The sequence below is a fragment of the Leguminivora glycinivorella genome, chromosome 1 (assembly GCF_023078275.1).
Source record: "Leguminivora glycinivorella isolate SPB_JAAS2020 chromosome 1, LegGlyc_1.1, whole genome shotgun sequence".
Classification (NCBI taxonomy): Eukaryota; Metazoa; Arthropoda; class Insecta; order Lepidoptera; family Tortricidae; genus Leguminivora; species Leguminivora glycinivorella.
Window position 1 is genome coordinate 36,861,901 of NC_062971.1, and position 18,338 is coordinate 36,880,238.

The 18,338-nt window shown below is 41.1% G+C and overlaps 1 protein-coding gene across 5 annotated transcripts in view; it reads right to left on the reverse strand.

Annotated features, from left to right (window-relative positions):
* Positions 1-4,135: 4,135 nt before the first annotated feature.
* Positions 4,136-18,338, reverse strand: part of LOC125224712 (CUGBP Elav-like family member 4) — a 661,017-nt gene continuing 646,814 nt past the window's right edge. For 3 of the 5 annotated variants that reach the window (XM_048128162.1, XM_048128150.1, XM_048128174.1), the window contains 8 exons: positions 12,550-12,708; positions 11,881-11,995; positions 11,249-11,422; positions 10,400-10,567; positions 8,721-8,798; positions 7,101-7,277; positions 6,263-6,426; positions 4,136-5,708 (listed from right to left, as the gene is read on the reverse strand). In XM_048128162.1, coding sequence (XP_047984119.1) covers positions 6,299-6,426; positions 7,101-7,277; positions 8,721-8,798; positions 10,400-10,567; positions 11,249-11,422; positions 11,881-11,995; positions 12,550-12,708 — 999 coding nt within the window. In that variant the 3' untranslated portion in view covers positions 4,136-5,708; positions 6,263-6,298. The remainder of the gene's footprint in view (positions 5,709-6,262; positions 6,427-7,100; positions 7,278-8,720; positions 8,799-10,399; positions 10,568-11,248; positions 11,423-11,880; positions 11,996-12,549; positions 12,709-18,338) is intronic. The other 2 variants (XM_048128168.1, XM_048128159.1) reach the window with 2 other exon arrangements.

The window sequence follows — 18,338 nt, forward strand, 5'->3', positions numbered from 1 at the left end:
CAACATTATTTAAAATTAAAATTCTTTCGACTGCCATGAGGTACAAGCGGGTTTCAGACAATGAGCCGTAGATACATAATATGTATAGACTCACAAAATGAAGTCGGTCATTCAGTGCCTGCCGAAACACCAACCCAAACGAAACGTTAGGAAGTGTCATTTTCATAAATGGATACATAGAGTAGGTTCAATGGACGATCGTTTCAAGCGTATATCACAGATACCTTCACAGGCATCTCAATGCTAAGCTATATGTAACAGCTAGTCTGTTTCCTATTCCGGGTCTTCACCGGGACCGGGACTGAGGACCGTTACATAACTTATATAAAGTATGTCCGCCTAAGTGCGTTTTCACATTATCCCATCCGATATCGGATGTAGGACCGATATCCCATCTTGGATTTTTTCCATTGAAATCCTTCCGACATCCGATATCGGATCGGATAATGTGAAAACGGACTAAGGCGGCGAGGGCTCGTGTTGAGGACAACCACGGCGCCGCGGTGAAGGAATCGAATCTTCCCTGTTTCCTTTCTTTTCGATTCGATACCGCGCTTGCGATCAAGAATAGGGCCGGTCGTTTACTCTTAAACTATTCCAACATAAGTTATCCAGAACAGTGCATGTCCACGCTACTTTAGATATTGGGCGACAAAACTAAAATCCTAAAGCAATTTCTCATTTAAAAATCTGTACATCAAAACACCTAAATGTGTGTAGTCGCCCGTGTAAAAATGCGCGCGTTCTAAAACGGTTAATGATTATGATCTCGACTTAGCATTTACACAACGTCACCCTGTCACCCGCCCGGGATTCCGGGGCAAAAGGCTAGTAAGCTCCTAAATTAGATATGACGTCATTATTATGTACACATCGAGTTTGAAGGCTGACGCATACCGAAGGCTATCGAGTCAAGTTCCACGGCTGCAAGCGTTCTGGACTAGGAAAGGAATATTTTACGGACGGCGCGATTTGTTCTACTGCTCTCTTTAATCTAACTGTTGGGGCAGGCGCGGTGCGGGTCTCAGAGTACAAAGAGTTACATATTTGTAGTAGGCCTGCCAATACGATAGACCTTTTTTGGGCCGAAAATGAAAATGTTATGATTATCGATATAATTTTGACGATCGTATGCGGCGCCCTTTACACTGTAAGGTCGATGTTCAACAGTCAGGCTCTTACATTCAGGGCGCCACATACGATTTGAAGGTTCTGACGTACCTACAGGAGGTCTATTGGGCCGAGCCAAGATGACAATCGTACACCAACAAACAACAATCGAAAAAAAATATCAAGGTGTGCAACGAAAACTTAGTTTGTTTTTCACTTTCGATTAGCCTTTTCTTCCTACAACAACTGTCAATTTGGTTAGACCCCCCCAGGAAAGACAGTGAATGTTTCATGTCTCAAGTACATAAGTTTTACACCTTGGTGGTCACCCGCATCGCGTTTGCCGATCTCTGCTTTAACATTCGATAGTAAAACTTCTATAGAATTACTTCGTCTACTCACTCGTGTTTAACTCGCTAAGGTAACTTTAAACTTCTAATTAAACCAAACGGTTACATCATTTCCACTCCTCTCTACCGTAAGTTTACCATAAATAATCTCAATTCACCTTAATCTTAACGTATCTAAACTATGGATGAAAATGATCTACAATAAAACAGTATTCTGGATAACTTATTAAAACATGAATACAATAAACTTATTATTGTTACAACATAGTCGGTTCCAGTACAATTGGGTAGACATTATCTGTAGGAAATCGTATGCATACTTAACTAACTAGGATAATTAATAGTTAAACTAAAAAACGAAATGGCACGAGAGAAAGCACTAGAATAAGTATAAATTAAAATAAATAGATCAACAAAAAAGAGTGCTTGAAGCTAAACTATGCTAAGCGATAGAAAAAATAAATAACGTAAAGAGATATGACTAGATTGTTTTTTTTTTCCATTACTAGGATCTACAATTCATAAAAGCACTATGCGCCTCTCTCCATATTTTATTATATAAATAGATATATAATAATATGATTAATTATTCCAAATTCTAACGTTTGTTTTTTTTTTACTTTCTGATTAAAATATTGGCATTCATCTTACTAACTAGCGTCGAACAGGGAGCCGTGACCGTGACCGCCGGGGCGGCCGGCGGCCGGCGGATAGGCGGCGTCCCGCGTACCTCTCGGTACTGCCTTCTTATGTTCCATCTACGCGAGCGCTACGACCAATTTAAACATGCGAACGTTATAAATATTCTATAAAAGTTTTAGGAGTTAAATAGTTAAGAAATTCGATTTTGTAATACTAAGTTGCCGTTAGGTTTCCGAGAGACGGTTCCGTGCGCTCGATGTCGTGGTTTGGTATTCTGGTAAGTTCGCGGGCTACCGTCTTCAGAAGTATGAGATGATAAGTGAATGAGGATACGTTAGAACGCAAGGCGCAGTAATTTGGAATGAAGTGTCCGGCCAGTTACTAGTAAAATAAAAGGCGAAGCGCAATAATCTCCCGAGAGGGGCTCCCTTCCGGTCTATATCTTCGATCAGGGGGTTTCCATGCAAACTACTAACTTAGAACTGGATGAAGTTTTGTACCTAATATTGTCTTTGGTTTCTGCCAGTATTACAGTAGTTAAAACGTAATATATTGATTTTAAATGCCTACTTTCCGAAGTTCCATTTTGAGTCCTTTGCATCGCAGGTGGACTACCAGGATGAACATCGGCATTTAAAATGAGTGAGATGATATTCTCGCAACTACTATATACTTATTTTATTAAGAAAATGTTCTTTGATCCTGTTCAGAAATTTTTAAAATTTAGGAAATTTTTATTCTAGGTAGGTATTTTCTACAAATCGTTGTGACTGTTTTCAATAGAAATCTCTTTCATAAAGTGTAAAGTAGTCTGCATGGATATCCCCAGGACAGGCACGGTGCCAGAACAGTCTGTGTTCGGCGCCTTAGCTCCAGTTAGAAGGTGGACGGCACCGGACCGACGTCTGGCCGTCGCGCGACTCCCGGCACCCTCCCGGCGCGGCCGCGATGGGATGAGATGAGGTGGTTCCGGTTCGAGATGATGATATAAAAAGTCGCGGCTAGTGGACCCGAGAGCGGGCTGGCCGAAGCATCGCAGTCTAGTTCAGAGTTCGGCAAAACCTGCCTACATGAAAACATTTAGATACATTTAAATAATTGCAAAGCATACCCTGTATCCTAGAATCACTTTTATGGGCGATCTTTTTATACATTCAGAGAGGTTCATTAATCTATTACAAACGTTAGCGTTACCGCAATATATCTTTAGGGATTTAATTTTAATCAGTATAAAGATATAAGTACAATATTATTAATAGCCCGGGGGCTCGGGCCGCCCGGGCGCATTACTCCTACATTACGCACGAGGTGATATTTATCGATAGTCGATATACTAAGTATACGTGTTCCGGTTTGGCATCGATTTACTGGTATCCTAATAGCGCGAGGGCCGTCGCTCGTCACGCCGCACTCACTCGGCCGACGGCCGTGAGGCCCGGGCCGGACGCGCCGGGCCCGGGCCCGGGCCGACTCACGAGCCGGTACGAAACTAGACCACGTCGATAAACAATACTATTCAACGAAAACACTACAAATTAGAAAAAAATGCGACGTGAACGAAAACAACGCTATAAAACAATTTAAAAAGCTCAACAACGTATTGCACTCAAGTTTCAGGGAAAAGAACTAGATACACTCGAAACGTCGGTACACAAATTCATGTTGTATTTTTACACACCGCTTACTTACAAATCATAAACGCCTAAAACTAGAATACTATATCAATATAATATAATTATTTGTGTAAATATAAAATTCTATGTCTTGTGGTGAGTGTAATATTTGACTATAGCGCGGCAGACGACGGCGGGCGCTCCCGGGCCGGGCCGGGCGGGCGGGCGGTCGGGGCCGGCCCCGGACTCGCGAGCGCCGGACCGGACGCCGGACCGGGCGCCGGACCGGACGCCGACCGGGCGCCGGACCGGACGCCGGACCGGGCGCCGGACCGGACGCCGGACCGGGCGCCGGACCGGACGCCGGACCGGGCGCCGGACCGGACGCCGGACCGGGCGCCGGGCCGGGCGCGCGAACCGGACGCCGGACCGATCCGCGCGCGGCCGCTCGGCTCTCGGCCGCGCCGGCGCTGTGCCGCCACACCGGCACTTAGTCCGCCCGCGCGCACACAATATAATCTAAGGTATCTCAGTATCATTATAATATTTATATTGGTACCTTTTTGATTATGAATCTATTTTTGTCTGTAGAAATTACACTAGTTTTGTAACCTGTTAGCTCGCGCACCTCCCACTGTTGGCTCCCGGACGCGGTCCTCACATTTATTGTATTTAACACCTTAACACGAATAGTATTATGTATATATTTGTATAGACACACACGAAATAAAGACGGGGAAGCACGCTCGTTGAGAATTGACATCGCGTGCGTGCCGCGCGCCCGCGCCGGCCTGCGGGCCTGCGGGCTGCGGGCCGCGCCGGCGGCGGGCGGCGGCGGGACGCGTCACATACAGACACGAACGGCGTGAGTACAGTCCATTATGTTGATTATACTTTTTATATCACAGCCCATTTGGAATTTACAACACATAATAACACGATCTTTTGAAACGAAGGCCTAAGTATTCGGTCTCATGTTGAAGTGCACTTTGATTTGTACACAGCGTTAAATACAAACATTTAATTTTTGTCAACAACATCGCCATTAGTTTACGTTCACTAACAAGTAGTTTGTGAGGAGCTGGGCGTACCATGGACAGAGTTGCGTCGCGCCGATACGAGTCACCGCGTAACGACCGTCGGCGCCGGGCGCCCGGAGCCGGCGGTTCGCTCGGGCCGCGCGCTGCGCTGCGGCACCGACATACAGACCATTGGAGTGGGACCGGTTATGATACACAATAGGACTGCCGTGTGGTACCCCAGCGTATTAGCTTATCAGACACACACATAATAAAATTTAACAAAATATAGGATATATATACTCCAATAGTGATCTATACCGAGCACTTAGATTAATGCGATCAGTTCGGCGGAGGGAGACAACAGTGTCCGCGAATGGTCCGGGACGGGCGCCGCGGCCGGGCCGGGGCCGGGCGAGGCCGGAGCCGAGCCCGGCCGGAGGGCCAGGGCGCTCGTCCCGGCTCTACGTCTTGTTGCAATATACAATAATTAAAATACACTTTTTTCTTACATTTTCAACTTACTTAATAAATTCAGTTTGGCTTAGTTCAAGCAAATAACTAGTATAATAAATTTATGTTAAAAGTTTCAGTTAAACGTTAAGTACTTAGAAGTAGAAGTATGATTACGAATGACAAAATTTTTATAACGTCATTTTATAATAATAATAATTTAATCAAAGTTAATAAATTGTATATATAATAATAATATAATAGAGTAATTTAATGATTAATCGATAATGATAAGAATGAAGCATTCCTACGCGCTGATTTAATAAATTACTTTTAACTAATTTAGTATACTCGCCGAGTGGGCTCGCATAATCTTTAGGTAAGTATGTAGGTAATGATATTTACTATACAATAAAGATGTATTAATAAATTCCTTGGAATTGTTGATAATACACGATGATGCGCGCTGCGGGCGCGGGCGCGGGCGCGGACGAGGCCGCGGGGCTCGCGCGGCCAGGCACCTGCAACAACCGACACGTGGATACACGCCACCGCCACTTGCTAATAGTAAAGATAAGGTAAAGATACGCGCAAGGACGGCATCTAAGGTTAGTAAGGCCGGTTGGCGTCCTAAGGCTGCTTGAGTTGGCCCTCGAGTCGCTTCAAGCGGTCCTTAAATAATAAGCTTAGTTACTCACGATGACGACGTGAGCGCGCACGCGCAGGGACGGCGTCTAAGGTTAGTAAGGCCGGGTGATGTCCTTGGGCCGCTTGAGTTAGCCCTTGAGTCGCTTCAAGTGGTCCTTAAATAATAAACTTAGTTACTCACGATGACGACGTGAGCGCGCAGGGACGGTGTCTAAGGTTAGTAAGGCCGGTTGGCGTCCTAAGGCTGCTTGAGTTGGCCCTTGAGTCGCTTCAAGCGGTCCTTAAATAATAAGCTAAGTTACGATGACGACGTGAGCGCGCATGGACGGCGTCTAAGGTTAGTAAGGTCGGTTGGTGTCCTTGAGTCGCTTGAGTTGGCCCTTGAGTCGCTTCAAGTGGTCTTTAAATAATAAGCTAAGTTACTCACGATGACGACGTGAGCGCGCAGGGACGGCGTCTAAGGTTAGTAAGGCCGGTTGGCGTCCTTGGGCCGCTTGAGCTGGACCTTGAGTCGCTTCATGCCGATCTGGAAGCCGTTCATCGCCGCGATGGCGGCCTGCGCCGATGTGGGGTTGTCGAACGACACGAAACCTGGAATTAATTCAATAAATATTAGACCTACACATAACATATCTAAAAGTGTTATCTTGTGTTGTTACGAAGATACATATGTAGTTATATACCCTGAAATTGAGGTTCTACATTTATACATTTTAAACAAATATTTATTTTGCAAGTACCTACTTAGGTTTTGCGGTCTTTTACATCTTAACAGACTGACAAAATTGAATTTGATTCACGACTTTCAACTTCTAAATAACAGATGTTAACATGGCGCAGTCGGTAGGATATGAACTTAAGTTTTGTATTGATAATTTGTATTGTCTACAGAAATAATACTTTTTATTTCCGAAAATATTTAAGGGACATGAAATTCTTTCTTCGGGATCTGTTTTCTGTATCCAGAGTCGTCTTCTGATTTCAGATTATTGTTTTGAAATTATTACGGTATGAATAATGATCTGTCATCAGTCAGCACTGTTGCAGTAACTCCTATTCATTGTTTTTAAATCACTACCTGCTCCATTTGCTTGCCCCAGTACCCTTTTCTTCGTAGACAGTATGCACTTTGTACAGTGAGCAGCAAAAGAGCATGGCGAATTTATCAAAGGGTTTGATCATATATTCTCCATGTATTTCGCAGCTCACTGTCACTCAGATATAGAAATGACAAGAACGATTCAATAGCAAACTGACAAACTAACCGAAACATTTGCTCTGGTTAGTGGCGCGGTCAATAAACACTTTGCTGCTGATGACGTTCCCGAACGGGAGGAACATCTGCATCAGCTCCGCATCCCCAAACTCCTGCGGCAGGTGGTAGATGAAAAGGTTGCACCCCTCAGGGCCGGAGATCGAGCACCCTGGGAACATAAGAAAATCTTTAAAGAACTCACAAATCTGCCTCTGGACACCATTGTTCGGCTTAATGCTAATAGGAAAGATGTAGGTACGTCAAGAGTTTTCTGGATTTTTGTTAGGCTAGGCTCATGGCCACAGACTAACCGAGGGAAAGACGTAGCTGACGGCGGATCAAGCTCGACCAGTAGGTGCCTGTTCACCCTTGATTTGAAGGTAGCTGCTGGGAAATATGGACGCCGGCAACGAATTTCAATCAATCAAAGTTTATTCATGAACTTGAATGTAATAAACAATTTTGATTTGCATCTAGATTTAATTTCACCAAAGCCCTCTTTTCTTTTCTGACAAAGTAGAGCTTGATCTTGCTGTTAATTTAAATGTTTTTTTTTCATGAAAATTGCTGTAATTTTTTTATTAGATTGCTACAGGGTTGATCGTAAATTGTATTGATAGATTTGTTAACTTGTAGAAACATATTTAAGTTCACCGTATTTCACCAAAAAACTTGGTATTTAACTTGACCGTTTTATCATAATATTTTAGTTGCATAAAAATATACAACCAAGATATTTGATCAAAGCCAGCCAAGTTAAGCACCGTCTATTTCAGTTTAAAGGTGTCCAAGCTCTTAAGAGACAAAAGAATTGCACACACGAAGTTTGTAAAGTAAACGAGAACAAAGAGCTAAACAGTCAAGACAACACAACATTTATATATAGAGATACACCAGAGGTCCGAAAGTTTGGCAACAAGTCGTCACTGTAACGTGCAGCATTTCGGAGCAACACGGACTACATAGTACACAGACAAATATAATGTTATACCGTGTTTTAGCGGAAACCTTCTTTGATAGGAAGAAAGATGATATTGTGTAGTTTCCAATGCTAAAATACGGTTGTACGAGCTAAGGGCGCACACTCAATTTTGCTGTTTGTAGAATATTTATCGCAATCGTTAAAGATGCGAATTAAAAAACAATATTTATTATTGTCAATCGAACGTACGCCCGTAGGGTGATGTTGTGTGATGATTACCAGGGCTTCAGGCGGTTGAAGAAGTAAGCAAGAGGAATCGGAAGGATGTATGATCGCCGACGCGGTGAGGGGTCTACCTGGTTGATTATTATTAGAATAGAGATGCCACTTTTTGAAAAGAAAACAATTTTTAAAGTTCGTGCACGGAAGTGCAGTGAGCCAAGACTATTACGTTTTTATAGATCAGAGTTTTTGTTTGTTGACGTCAACAAAGATAAATCAGCATTTTTAAAAAGCGCAAACGTTCGCTAACGATACTTCAAGTTTTCTAGTCTGCAAGTTCGAATTCAGGAGCGTTTTTGCCAAAAAAAGCATCTTTACTTTTAAACATAAAACTTGAAATAGTGATTTTAGAACAATATCAACTTTCATCGTAGTTTATAGCTTCCAAGTGGCACCTCTATTCGTACAGCTCGGGGCTCCACTTACCTTCCCTCTGCGCGGGCGCAATGGTGGACATCGGCGGCGGGATGGGCTGCGGAAACTGGCCGTATACCGCCGGGTAGGCTGTCGAACATTTCCACAATCAACACCTATCCGACATTCACATGCACTCCGCCCCACATTTAATATCAAGCTAAATAAATATAATTCGAGTATTATTTTTGCCGAATTAACATGTGAATGATTATATTGTTAATATATGACAGCTGTAAAAAAAAGATAAGTATGTAACCAAAGGAAAAAAACAAATATAACAATAATATTCAAAATAATAAAGTGAATGAAACTTTCATAGAAAAATATATAAATATTATGATAAGAATTTAAAACGATATGTTATTAGAAAATATATGACTGTGAGTAGGTAAATATATTTGTTAATCATATTACTGTTTCATAATTTATAATTGATTAAAATTAGATATACAATTTTGAAAAATGACTTTACTGGTCGTGTACGCAGACTACTTCTAAAAATAATACAATCTAAATGATATATTTCACCCCTTTACAAATTGGATATTGACAAACATCAAAGTTTACACAATGACTGCAGTAACAACATCATTATTATGCCTATAATAACACCGACAACAACTACATTATGTGACAAACGTACCGACAGCGTGATAGGTACAGCGCATATAACGTTACACCATCAACACTTATAACAGTTCATTATACTTGTATAATATCAATAACTGTCAATCGATAGATCTTTAATGCGAATTTTTCGAACTTGGCCGTTGCACTAAAGTACCCGTAAAAGATCGGTCAAATGACAGAAGCGATGTATATTTACCTACACAAGTTGACTTTAATAATTATTTTTCATCGAAACTTCTGTTTTTCTTATTGTGTTCGTATGTTTCAAAGTTTAAAGCAACTTGTGTGTTACTGACGTGTGTGTACAATAACGAATAATGGTAATAACATTTCGCCTTTTCACATCTATGTTGCTGCGTGATTATTTCATGTAAACATCGTTTACTTCCGTTCTATCGTATTAATTATATTATGAGTGCGAGAGAGACACCTCCAGAGAATCTTATATCCATTTATAGTTGTTTAGACGATGTTTATATTGAAAAATCACAGCTTTGCCCTAAGTTTCACAGAGATGCGTGGAACGAAATAAAATGTTAATCATTCTATGCAGTCACTTATTGTCATTTGTTTACGAACACTCCACGTGGTATCTTTGGAGTTTTTATAAACAAGTGACTATCAAAGAGATGTATAATATAGTTATAAATATTTGCACACTTTTAACAATTTTCGGCAAATACATCTTTATTCCACTTCAGCTAGGTAAAAATGTGCAAATATTTACGTTTACACAATTTCCTCGCTTATAGCAAGCACTCTATAAGCGAGAAAACCTACATCTTCAACAACCTACGTCTTTTGATCGTCGTCGTCTAGTCAGCACTATGAAAAATGGTGTTGTTGCCCATATTCCTTAGATTCGATCACCGGGAAACGCTAGTGCAGGAATCCATGGGCCATCTTACACTAACATCTCCTAAGTCTCGGTATCTAGTCAACTAGCTGCTACGACGGAACCTTGCCTCGACATCAACGCCATTTTTCACAGCGCTCACGACGTTCAAATACCACTAGCGTAAAGTAGCCTATAAAGCGAAGCGGTAAACGCCACTCACCGACGCCAGGGAACGGCTGCATGCCGGGGTAGCCCGCGTGTTGCAGCGCCGCCTCGCCGTTGGGCAAGCCCTGCGCCGTCACGGGCACCGCTGCAACATTCGTGAGATCAGCGCACATCGGCGATATCACGCCTCGCTCCTCGCCCAGCAGCGGGACGCTCAGATAGGCTGATAAAGAAACACGCCGTGTTTTATGGTACGTCGCTGTCTTAGGTTTGGTGGGGTTGATGAGCGACTGTGTGAAATGATTTGTCACGGCTGTTTTCTAATGTAAATGTATGTATGATTAGTGACGATTAGGTTAGATAAAATTAGTACTGTGTACAAATAAATGTAATTGAAAACTGAGGAAGAGCGGGGCTTCCTGTCACAGGTATTATAAATACTTACTAGGAAGTCTCAACCTGCGAGTGTTATGTTGTAAATTGGTTTATGAAATAAATGCTTTTTGATTTTGAAATAAATGCTTTTTGAGTATTACATCAGCACATCCTTGTTGACAAGTTAATGATAAGTGATGATTCTTTTGCACATAATTTAGAGAACTGCGCTTAGGACTAATTAATAAATTTATGAGGGATTATGAAGAAAATGTGGTTTCAGAAGATTCACGGCACAGGCAATGCCATAATAATATATGCTCACAATTATTATGGAATGGCAACACGAAAAGTTTACATTTTAATCACACTAACAACACGAGATAGGGAATTTCTTATGTTACAATTATGAATCAGACATATCGTGGGCAGATAACCTAGTGGCAGCAACCTTTGCTATGAATCCTTGGAATGACCAGCAGCTGAGAGACTGGTTATGACAGCATCCTCATCAGTATAATATACTCACGTCCAGTGAAGGTCTGGTGTATCCCGTTTGTGTAGACGGCATCCTGCGGCGGCGGCTGCCCGTTGGCCGTCTGGGCCGCCATGTTGAAGCCCGGCATGGTGGGCGACGGCAGCGATGGCAGCGCGCCGTTCAACGGCTGCGCGCCTGTGCCTATCGCCAGACCGGAGAAGTTGTCTGCAATCGGAATGTTGTCTTTAAACATTGCACTTTGAGTTCTCGCGTTTTGTAGGTATCTTTCGCTGGGACGTCAGTCTTCCGGCTAGTGCAACTTGGCCGAAACGTTGGATAAAAGGTAATAATGTTATTGTATCACGTTCGACCCGTGTGTGTCTTTAAAAAACTGCACTTTTATGATTTGCGATATTCACTATCACATTGCCATCATCGTTGGAAAATATACAATTGAATGATGATGATGTTACCAAATTGAAATTTGGGTATTTAGAACAGTCATTTCAACTCATTATTGAAATCAAGTACCAAATCTATTTCCTTATCTGCTTTATTCTTTACCAGTTTTTGAATTGAATGGAGTGGAGTAGGTTAGCAGATTTAGAAGGCTAGCCTCTCTTTTCTTATCAGTTTGCAGTGATTTAAGCAATAAGAGATGTTCTGTGTACGAGTATGTTTACCAGAGGCGGGCGGCACCACGGAGTTGGCCATGCCGTTGAGCGCGTGCGACGCGAGCGCCGTCATCGGGCTGATGTAGCCCTGCGCCGTCGCTGCTACCATCAGGGCTGCTTGTTGCTGGAATTAAATATGAATATTAATTAATTTACAGTTCGCAGTCTTAATAAGGTCAAGCGGCAAAACTAAAGCACATATAATTAAATTTGTAAACTGGCCGGTGATTAGCCTCACCTGATGAAAAGTGGTACCCTGGTGAAAAAGAAGAATAACGGCAAACCGAAGGCACCGAACTGGTCCCGGTTGTTTCTTCTCTTTGTCTCCCTCCCTGAAGCATGCATGTTGAAGCCGTCTGCTGTTACCACTCCTTGTCTTCTTGGCTACTGCGGAAGACTTTGGAAGACCCACCTGCTCCGTGATAAACTGCGCGTTGGTGCTGTAGGCTCCAAACTGGTTGTGGTTGAACACGAATGAGTTGAGCAGACTCATATCCTGCTGGTTCTCCTTGACTTCCCACCCTGAAGCAAGGAGAATAGAATAGAAGACCCACCTACTTCGTGATGACCTGCGCATAAGTGCTATGGGCTCCAAACTGGTTGAGCAGACTCATGTCTTGCTCCTTCTGCTTGTCTCCTTACACCCTGAATCGTACTAACTGTAGAATGAAGACCCACCTGCTCCGTGATGACCTGCGCGTAGGTGCTGTAGGCGCCAAACTGGTTGAACACGAAGGGGTTGAGAAGACTCATGTTGCCGGCCATCTGCTGCATGCGCCGCAGCTGCCGCTCCTTCTCCGTGTCTGCGAACTTCACTACCAGGCTTGAGGACGCGCCCTGGAACATGGAGAAAAGAAACGTTAAAAATTATCACTGAAGACCGCCAATTAGCCGGGGCAGAGGCAGACCAGGCCCCGTAGCCGAATGGCATTTCTGCGACGCGAAACGAAAACGAAACGCCGCGAAAGGTAGTCTGGCTCGGCGCCAATACGCAAGAGCGATAGAGATAGATATCTACGAGCGTTTCAATTCGTGAGCATTTGTGCCATTCGGCTACGTACCCTGAAAAAAGATGACGCAATGACTTCGACGCATTTTGCAGCGACTGGCCGGAGAAGGCGGAAAATCGTGATAAGTGGCGGAAGAACGGGGAGGCTTTTGTTCAGCAATGGTACTATCAGCTGCAAAAGTGCATGGCGAATTTATCAATTAATTCATTCATAATTTCTCCATGCGATTTTGCAGCTCACTGTACATAAAATAGGCTAAAAAAGCATGGTATACGTAGTATAACAAAAGGGAACAGTTATAATGGATTACGTCCAATCAGCCAATAGACACTTCAGAACGTTTCGGAAGGTTTCGGAAAGAAGGAAATTTAAAAACGATTCATTAGGAATCTCCTTCTAAGTATGAGCCAAAATGTTAGAGCCGGGCTAAGCTAAATGTAATGTACTAATGAAAAAGTTCGGGAATGTCATTACCAATATTAGCCATTTATCTACACATCACACATTGTTGTATTTTTAAAGTTGACACACCATCATCCTCCTTGCGTTATCCCGGCATTTGCCACGACTCATGGGAGCCTGGGGTCCGCTTTGACAACTAATCCCAAGATTTGGCGTAGGCACTAGTTTTTACGAAAGCGACTGCCATCTGACCTTCCAACCCGAAGGGTAAACTAGACCTTATTAGAATTAGTCCGGTTTCCTCACGATGTTTTCCTTCACCGAAAAGCGACTGGCAAATATCAAATGACATTTCGCACATAAATTCCAAAAACTCATTGGTGCGAGCCGGGGTTCGAACCCTCCTGAACGAAAGTCGCACGTACTTACCTTACAGTTGACACACCAATTTACCTTAAATTCAATATGCTGTTCAAATAAGTTTTCTACTTTTGTAAATTAATAAACTTAAATGTTACCTATTTATATTCATTACAATTATCATTATCAGCTTTGAAACCTACATAATACAAAACAGAGTGTCGAAATGGCCATACATTATTCATCGCCAGTCCGTTACCGGCATACAAGGTACGTGAAAAAGGTACCTAACGGAACGGAAAAATGGGACCCTTTTTCTTAATAGTATCGAAAGAGCTCACTATTCTGGAAAAGTATCTGAAGTGTGAAATGGTGGCGAATTCAGTTTTTTTGTGACAATCCATAAAAGCTGTAGAAAAATAAGTAAGAAATTTATTCTTAGGTAATAATATGTATATTCTATGATAAAACAGGTACAACTTTTTACAAAACGCGATAAATGTTAAATTACATACTGACTTTAATAATATGTACCTATCTAAAAACACAAAATATTGACTAGGTACTGTCTCAGACACATACGACAGAAACTCCACAACAAAGTTCACTATAAAGTAAACTAAACCGAACAAAAACTAAGTGCGCACAATACTAACCGAACAAACCATTTAGTTAGACTAGACTAAACTAAACTTGGCCAAACAAGTAGTTTAGCAACACTAATGTAATTGGTTGATTTTAGAATTAACTTCGGAACAGAACGTGTGTGCTTTACTTGTACTTTATTTGGATACAGAGAGTGTGCGCCTTTGTAAGGCTATATGTATGTACTTTTTTTAGGGTTTCGTCCCAAAATGGTACAAAAGGAAACAGTAAGGTGCGGCTCTGTCCGGTTGTCTGTCTATCACATTGTTAAGATAGGTATACAATGTATGAATGTACTTAATCGTGTCTTAGGCAAGCATTTTGAAAATAATTAAAACTTTTCAATAATAAATAAGTACACAAGGACACTCTAGCTACGATATGAATTATGTAAGTCACATAATATTGTCATGAGATGCGTTTCACACTCTATAGTTCTAGACTTTCGAGTAGGTACAAAAATCACCGTAAGTACATAATAATCGAGGAGGGAGCTTAAGGAGATGCCTGTCCAGTAGAAATAACGCGTGAAAGTAGTTTTATCGATGGTTACTGACGATAAAAACTCCATCAAGTTATATTATTTTTTTATCACCATACAAGTATACGTCCTTATGGTAAAAGGCACGGCAGAAATTATATGTTGAGAGGCCTATATAAAATGCCAAAGATGAGTTTTATTCTCAACGATATACTTACGTCCCGAAGCCTTGCTATTCCAAGCAATATTCGATTTATTATCAAAACATAATCGGCTTTAAGTACTTATGTAAATTTTCTCTTTGAAATATAATCTCATGTTTTTCATAAGTAGGACGCGTAAAAACACGTCGCCCCTTTTTGAATACGAAATCCCTCACTAAATAGGCGCTCGATCGCTGAAAACGTTTATTGTGCGAGTCTTTTATATTTTTCAGTATTCTTAACGCGCGGGAAATATTAAGGAGCTTATAAATAAAGCGGCACAATCGGCCCCCAGACTATTACGAGTGCAATTTCCTACGAACTACCGAAAGCCTGCGAACAATGCGGGGCTAAGCGTTGAACGTCGGCATGAACATTCATTATGTATTTGCCGGGACGGGCAAAAATGGCAGCGCGGCGTAGGCCGACGCAACAGGTCGCTCGCTACCCGGCCCGCGCACGCAACAAGTTATTTGGGCTCACATCCAAAAATGCATCGGCCGGCTGCAAACTTCAAACCGTCTTCCTTCCTGCGATAGTTCCACTGCTCCGCTCTCCCTAATTGGCCTTGTCGAACGCATTAATTGCTCGTTAAACTCGGATTTCACACAGCTTTTTCAATGCAATAATGAGGGTGCGTTATTAATGTTAATGGACCGCCTAATTAGTGTAATAGGATTATTGTAGCAATTCAGGAAATTTTAAACGTGAAAAGGCGGTTTTAATGAATTGTGCTCGACATTTTATGAGACGTTCGTGGTTTCGCTTTGTAGTTTGGATTGGAAATAATTGTTTGTGTTTTCATAATTGTTTATTTCGTTTGCTTTGTGTCAAAGTGCCTTAATTTCAATGACGAAAATATAATAATGGTTTATGATTGGTTTTTGTTTTCTTTTCAAGTATAAACGTTCTCGTTATTATGCTTGAAGTAGGGAAACCATGTAGGTGTTTAACTAGGTAGGCGTAGGCGAATTAAAAATATCCAAATGATGTTTATTCTTTTTAAAGCTTTAACGGTGAAATAATGTAACGAATTTACAAGGTCCACCAAGTTAACATTTTGTTACATTTCTTGTAAATGTTTTGAAACATGCTTTCTGTTTAGAGCCTGTGAAAATAATCGCCAATCGCCAAAACGACCGAAAATGTAATGTTTAAACTTCCAAAGCATAAAAAAATTGTTAATTATAATCTAAATAAATGTTATTATAGGAACAATAAAAAGTATGTCATATTATTCATACTACATTTCGCTAAAATAATCCAGATAAAGCAGATCTATATAATTGACTTTAGGAGAAAAGTTATTAAGATGATGAAACCTCAATAAGGTTTAGGTATAAGTATAATATTATATCAGTAGTATTAGGTATCAGTAGATATAACAAAATTATATGTATAGATAGTTAATTATATGTATAGGTCCACGTTTTTAAGTACCAATCAATTTACTGGGGTTCAAACCCAGGGCCGGCGGATTCATAAGACAGTACCAACCAGTCCATAGATAGGTCTTTATAATAATTAAGGTACAGCGGGGCAAATCTCGACGGGGGCAAATGTAACTGGCCCATTTATTCCATGTTTTACAATGTTTGCATTATTAAATAGTGTGCCCACCGGTTATATATTTTAGGCGTGATCAGTGGATACATGTAGAACGCAACATCATAGTGTAATAATGGTAAAAATGGATTAGTTGCAATTGTCCCCCAGTCGAGATTTACCCCGCTGTACCTTAGTGATTATATTCAATTCAATTCATTTATTGTTCGAATGTGAGTGGTTATAAATGATGATAGGGTTAGTATTTTGTAACATCACAATCTGCCAGAATTTGGCGTCTTGACTCTTAATATGCATGTCATTAAACCAATTATAATCTTGAGTAATATTATTAAAGATAAATTACATGTATATCAAAGTATGCCTGTACGTACATACAGAGTGGGGCCTGTAACAAAGGCGAAGAATTGAACACTAGGCTATTCTCCTTATACCGATCAACATTTGTTCGGCGACTTTTAAAAATAACTTGTATTTTGATTTTTATCAACCTTGAAAGTTTTTTCTGAGAGGTAATGTATTGCGAATTCTGTTAAGTCTGAAGTGTGACAGACAACGTCAATGACAACAATAATGGCGTACATTGAAGCTAATATTTATTTTGTATGAAAAATTAAAAATTTAAAGACTTCATAATTTTTAAAAGTCACTGAACAAATGTTGATTAGCATAAGGAGAATAGCCTACAGTTCAATTCTTCGCCTTTGTTACAGGCCCCACTCTGTATAAATAATATGTTGTTCATCAAAACCACATAATGTATGGTAAGACACTACATTTCAGACCGTTGCGAGTACCTACCCATTATCCCTCAGTTTACGCGACTTAGTCATTATAATACCTATGTAACGCCTTCATTATCTTCACCAGCCTATCTACAACGCGTACACTATCCATACTAATATTATAAATGGGAAAGTGTGTGTGTCTGTTTGTTTGTCCGTCTTTCATGAATTTCATAATCCATTGAAATCGTACATCCAGCCTTGCATCGAGGTGTGTTAATTGCTTTCGAGGTGGACAATTTGGATTTGAGATACTATTTCATCTCTAATAATACATATACAGCGCGTAAACCTAATAAGGGCGATAAATGAAACCAGGCATAAAATTCAATATTGTTATCATTAATTAAGAGGTGTTTTTGAGTTACTTTTAATTTTCACCCCATAATGAATTTTTGAAAAATTTCCCAGCAGCAATGTACTGTAAACGTGGTTGCGATGACAATCAATGACAACTGTCAACGAGCGGTTAACGCGAGTGTGTTTGCATTACGTTGCGGGCCGAATTATTTTGTATGGATAAAAAAAATATTTCAATTTTAAGTAAAAGTTATCTAATTCCATTTTTTATGTCCTATACTCACCACCGTTAAGAGGTTCGCCCGTATTAGGTTTACATCCTGTATAATACGAGTACAAGTTAAACCTCATTTGATGCAAGGCGACACACCTTCATTGATACGATTTTAATGGAACACCACGGCAAAACAAAGCGACGAATTAACTTGATTATTTAAATGAAGATAGCTGAAAGGATGGAGAGTGACTTTCTAACCCCCACTTCCCTAAAATGGGGGGTAGAACTTTGTATGGAGCATTGCGCAATTGGAAGTTAACGCGAGTGAAGCCGCGGGCAAAAGCTTGTATACTATAATTACTAGACAGACTGAAAGCCCACATCTATTCTTATTACACATACACAGTGCGCGCCGAACGCCCACGCTATTCGCCCGGTCGCCCATTCTACGTCTGAGCCCTAATGAAATTTGTCGGTCCGACAGCACCGAATATGTCG